Below are 6,000 nucleotides of genomic sequence, written 5' to 3' on the forward strand. Positions count from 1 at the left end.
CTCCGTGTCCCCACCCTCCAGCCCCTATGTCATAGTGCTTTTTCTAAAACGCAGAACTCCTTGTTGTGCAGACCTGATTGCTCCTCGTTGCTCCAGGATCCGATCGATCCAGCTCCCAGGAGAGGGTGTCTGCAGGGCCCTCTGCGGTCTGCAGTCCTGACCCCAGCCAGGCACCCAGCACCCCAGGTGCTGCAGAGAACTTGCTGGGGTCCCCCGTGCCTTGGCAGACACAGCTCTCTGCCAGATGCCCTTCCTTCGTCTCCCCCTGTGCTGACCCCTCCCACCTCCCTTCCTCTGAAATCTTCAACCTTCTCTCAGTCAGAGTTACTTGCTCAGCTCTGTGCTTCCACAGCACTTGTCCTGTGGAATTTGAATTCCCTCCACAGCCATCTTGCTAGGTTGGGAGCAGCCAATTCCCCTTCATCTTTTTCTTCCTTCCCTCAGCCCCACACCAGGGACACTCTCGGGCACCGTGCAAATTTAATCTTCAGTTTCTAGTTGTTATGACATTGTTGCTGTCATGATACCACCTACGTTCACAGTAGGATGGGTAAAGGTGTGGGGGATGACTGTAAATACAGATTCTTTGTAAATCCAGGTTCTTCATTCTTCCCCCTTTTAATATTTTTTCCCCTTAAATCACATGTCCTTTTTGCTGCTCCAGCTCTATAATTGGACTCTCACCTGGGGAGCCTGAGGCAGCAGAATATCAAAGAGTGTAGACACTAAATTTTTAATTTAAATGTCAACCAGGATACCTACTACCTGTGAAAAGGGGGGCCCAGAATTCAGGCTCAAAGCCTATTACCAGATACTTGGTTTCCCTTCTTGTGTCTCTTCTGTCCGTCGATGTGCATTTGACTCATATTAACTTTAACAGGAATTATGTGTGTGCCCTGAGGGGCGAGCATAGCTTTTAATGGGGGCATCCTCACACTGCTTTTATTTGCTGTTTAATTTTAATGAATCCCACCCTGTAGAAGTGGAAGAATGAAATAGGATGTGCTTGAGAAAATGGAGAGAGTTGTTACATATCTTCCTTGTAATCCAGAGTAGCATGTCATCTCTTCTTCTGTTTGTCTCCTTTGGTTGTCAATGGAAGATAATTTTGGCTTGCTTACTTTCCAAATCAGAAACTGAAGTCAAATACTAACGTATCCTAGATGAAACTTGACTCATTCATTTTTGAGAGTCTGTGTGAGCCCTGTGTAAGGTGCTGAGAATAAAAAGACAAATTTATTGACTTCAATAGTTATTTACATAGCATTGAATGTGTTCCAGACACTGTTCTAAATTCTATCAGTTATCTACTTCTGCATCATAGAACACTTCAAGACAGTGACTTAAAACCACGGCCATTTCTTTTGCTCAGGATTCTTTTCAGTCAGCAGGTTGGGCTGGGCTCAGTGGGGTGGTTTCTTCTGCTGGTCTCATCTGAGATCACTTATTCAACCAAAGTCATCTGGTGATTCACCTAGAGTCTAAAATGGCCCCCCTCACCTGTCTGGCAGCTGGTGCTGGCTGTGGGCCTGTTATTTCCAGCAGGCTAGCTCGGGCTTGCTTACATGGCAGTGATGTTTTAAGAGGGCAGGTATAGAAGCTGCATGCCCCTTGAGGCGTCAGCTTGGAAGTTGCACAGCATCACTCCTGTTGCAGTCTCTTGGTCAAAGCAAGTCCACAAGGCCAGCCCAGATTCAAAAGGTGTGGAGCACTAGACCCCACCTCTTGCTGGGAGGGCTGCAGAGAATTTGTGGCCATTTAGTCCTCACATCAGAGAGGCACAACAGAGAGATTTAGTAACTTGTTCAAGGTCACACAGCTTGGGACAATACAGTGTTTTAAGTGCTTTGAAAGCTGCTGCTCATTATTTTTAAATCTTACAGCCACTCTTCGGACCAACTTATTTTTTTTTCTCTGCAGCCTTGTAGAGAAAGGGTCATTCACATTGCTGTGTGGCTGCCATGGGTTGGAAGCTTCATATATGTTGTACCACTGAACTGTCATAACTAGTATGAAATGGAGATATTATCATTCCCAATATTCAGATGAGGAAACTGAGGCTCTTGGAAATTAAGTATGAGTCATATAAGAGAATGTTAACTCACTGTTCCATATGCAAGAGTGGTCTTCCTAAGTAAATTATAAATGTCCTGGCGCAGATCTTTTTTTAATCTCTTGTTTGCATCTGGAAAATGGTTTTTAAAAATTTTTTGTTGCTGACAGTTAAAACTGGATTAGATAGCAGCTGTGCTTTAGGGCATCCAGTTCACATTTATTACATTTACTTCATAGTCTACTTTCACCCTAACTAGTGGCAATAGAATTGCAAGTTGATGGGAACAGTCTTACTCTAATCACCTGTACATTTCAGTATACTCCATTATGATATTTAAATATATAACATATTATTAAAATAACATTAAAGGGAACATAGAATTATCCCATATTCTCACATCCTGAACACAAATATTTTCTATTTCTCTTTGCTTCCTTAGAATCTTTATATCCACATTTATACTCTAATTAGAGTAGCCATAACATCTAAAACTTTTCACTTGTTAGATCATAAACCACTTCCATTTGGCAGCCTAATCTTTATATTTATCTTTTTATGTGCCATCTTAATATTTAGTTATAAAGAAATGTTATAATTTATTTTATTTCTATGGTGGACATAGGTCGTTTCTAACTTTACCTGTTGTAATTAATTACAGAATATATGATGTTCTGGATGGGCTTTAGTTCAGATATTTTGTTTAATTCCATCTCTAAATATGTACTCTCATATTTTTCAAAACATGTGTTCTGAATTTGATTCCCAACTCCTGTCAAGAACCATGTAAATGCGTTGTGTGTGTGTGTGTGTGGGTGTGTGTGGGTGTTGTGTGGGTGTGGTGTTTGTGTGCGCATGGGTAGGTGTGTGTGCATGGGTGTGTGTGTGTGTGTGTGTGTGTGTTGTGTGTGGGTGTGTGTGTTGTGTGCGTGGGTGTGTATGTGTGTGTGGGGTGTGTGTGTGTGTGCATCGGTGTGTGTGTGGGGTGTGTGTGTGTGGGGTGTGTGTGTGGGTGTTGTGTTTGGGTGTGTGTGCACGTGGGTATGTGTGGGTGTGTGTGTTGTGTGTGGGGGGGTGTGTGTGCGTGTGTGGGGGGTATGTGTGGGTGTGTGTGGGTGTGTGTTGTGTGTGTGTGTTTTGTGTGGGGTGTGTGTGTGTGTGTGTGCGTGTGTGCGCACACCAACAGTTTTACTCTGGGAAGCTGACTTAAGGAAATAGTTCAAACATACAAAAAATGTCCAAGTAATCCAATGTTATGATGTTTCTTCATATGTTAGCATAACTATTTTTTGTAACTAATGCTTTACTTTTTTTTTCTTTTTGCATTTCTATAACCAAATAACTGACATAGAGTTAATTTGGGGTATAAGTTTTAGATCTAAATCAATTTTCCCTATACAGCACTACAATTATCCCTCTCTGTTTATTAAATAATATTCATTTTCCTGGAATTATGTGATTCTTATTTTACTGAATGATTAAGTATAATATATAAATGGGTTTATTTGGATTTAAAAAAAATTTTTTTTTTCTGTTGCTTTGTTAATGGCAGTTGCACATTGCAGAAAAATAGCTGGAACAAAAACCATGTTTTTCAGATGTCCAGTGGAGCCCCAGAATAGAAGCAGAATGAATATTCCATTCCGCATTGGCAACACCAAAGGAGATGATGCTTTAGAAAAAAGATTTCTCGACAAAGCTCTTGAACTCAATATGATCTCCCTGAAAGGGCATAGGTGAGTACATGACCCATCCAGAAGCTTATCAGAGAATTGGTTTAGTTTTCAGACGCTGAAGGAAACACATCTAGGAGCCTGCCCATCCTGGAGTAGCAGTTATTGTAACTAGTTGGGAAAGACCGTTTGTTACGGGGGTTCTCCTGCTGCTGCTTACAGACCCCTTAGCACGGTTGCACGGCCGAGAGCATGGCGGGGCCACACCTTCTAGGAGCTTTGGTCAAAACTACCTTTGAAAATCTCTGCTCTGACAGCACAAAGGTGCCATCCCAGCTCTGGTGCAGCTGGCACAAGCCTGTTCAGTGTAAGAACAGATCACTGTTGCTGCCCTGAACATCAGAGAGAGTAGTTAATCCTGTAAGCTCCATGAAAAATGTATGTTCTCACGCATGAGAATAGCTGCCCGCTCCCTGCCCCCTGTACGGCAGGCTCATCGAAGAGTTGAGCTAACCTAGGTTCCATGTGAGCGTGACGGTCCTTCACTGCGTTGGAAAGGAATTTTCTAATGACTGAGCTCCTGGCCACCTGCGGGGGCTTTCAGGTGGGAGGTTGGGCACGATGGTCTCAGGTGCCGTGACGCTCTCAGGAGCTGGTGACGGGAAGGAGGGTCGTCCTGATGTTAAACCAGATGCTCCTGTTCTTAACGGCTGCATCTGTGGTTCTTCTAGGTCCGTGGGAGGCATTCGGGCCTCTCTGTATAATGCTGTCACCATCGAAGATGTCCAGAAGCTGGCAGCCTTCATGAAGCATTTTTTGGAGATGCACCAGCTATGAGCACATCCTAACGAATATACACTCTGCCCTTGAACAATGTACAAAATTGAAAGTCACTTGGGCATGGCTAACAAAACTAAACAAACATAGTATTTTTCTCGAATGAACATGCTTATGATAGATTTTCTTCTTTTTTCAGAGAACAGCAAAACATCCACAGCTATGCTAAGCTGTTGAAACTTAACCTTAATTCTGACTTGAACTGGAAGCTTTTAAAAAATCTTCTCTTGCTTTTCTACCAAATTCTAACTACTGTTGTCTTTGCTGCTACTTTTTCTGCCTAGATCTCATATTCAAAGCTGCCTATGAGTTTAATTATATGCAAATTGCAGGTTATTATTTTCAGAGACACACAAACACACAGCATGGAGGGTGAGTGGAGCCCTCTAGGTGCTGAATTTTGATCCTTTGCAAGATGACAGCAGTGGGGTCTTCTGGATTCTGCAGCTATTAATTCAGGTCACCACCAACCGTGTTGTGATGTTCCAGACTCAAAGGCAAACTGGAGATCGTTCTTTATACTGTTATTCTCATAAAGAGATAAAAGTGACATACTATATGTTTATGTAGCAAGGTCTGTTTTTAATACCAAATAGTTTATATCTCTATGCATTTATATCTCTGTGCATTTATATTTCTAATAATACGGTTCTTGTTGATATATGTTGAGACTTTGAGAATTTGTTAGGGTCCTTGACCTTGTGCATTAGAGTGTTACGTTCTCAACAGCTGTGTGCCTCCCCTTCCCCCTCCCCTCTCCCTTTTTAAGCTGCTTCACAAGATTTGGAAGCTCCCTGATTCACTTTTACTTTCCTTTCAGTGGGTAGAAGAACGGTTGGTTGGTTGGTTGGTTGGTTGGTTCTTTGCTTTTCAGTTTTGCTGTTAAACTAAAAATCTCTGTTAAACTCCCTTACTGTTTGTTCACGTGACTGTTCTCTTTATGGTGTTTGACCAGTGATGCCATGAGTTCGGGAAGATCTTTGCTGAAGAGTCTTTTCCCCTCTTGTTTATCCATTGTCAGTGTTTTATGTTGACCGTGCAAAGGACATTAAAGTCCTAAAACAACTAAATCTTTGTCAATGAATTTCTTTACATGCTTTTTAGACAGATTGTTCTTTTAAAAACTTTATGTCGGAAAAACTTGAGTCTAAAAATAGCATCTGTGAAGGGTATTTTGTTCAAAAAGGTGTAAGACTTGAGTCCTGTACATCCATGTTTTTAATGGTTCAGCATACTGGTAGCTTTCTGTTGGCTTTTGGAATGGACAATATCAACAAACCACGTTACAACACAGCTCATGGTATAAGGTTCTATGAACTTTGTCCCACTTAGGCTGGAAACATGCCAGTAGGACAGTATTGAGCTATCTTCGTGTTTTGTTGGATTGTGTAATGAGGACTATACTGATCTTTCATCCCAGCTCTGCACCAATTAGTT

General features: G+C 42.0%; 1 protein-coding gene across 1 annotated transcript in view; it reads left to right on the top strand.

Annotated features, from left to right (window-relative positions):
• Positions 1-5,633, top strand: part of PSAT1 (phosphoserine aminotransferase 1) — a 30,388-nt gene extending 24,755 nt beyond the window's left edge. The window contains exons 8-9 of the mRNA XM_007182298.3: positions 3,652-3,789; positions 4,458-5,633. Of these exons, the coding sequence (XP_007182360.1) occupies positions 3,652-3,789; positions 4,458-4,563 (244 nt within the window). The 3' untranslated portion in view covers positions 4,564-5,633. The remainder of the gene's footprint in view (positions 1-3,651; positions 3,790-4,457) is intronic.
• Positions 5,634-6,000: the final 367 nt, after the last annotated feature.

This window comes from Balaenoptera acutorostrata, chromosome 6 (assembly GCF_949987535.1).
Source record: "Balaenoptera acutorostrata chromosome 6, mBalAcu1.1, whole genome shotgun sequence".
NCBI classification, from domain to species: domain Eukaryota; kingdom Metazoa; phylum Chordata; class Mammalia; order Artiodactyla; family Balaenopteridae; genus Balaenoptera; species Balaenoptera acutorostrata.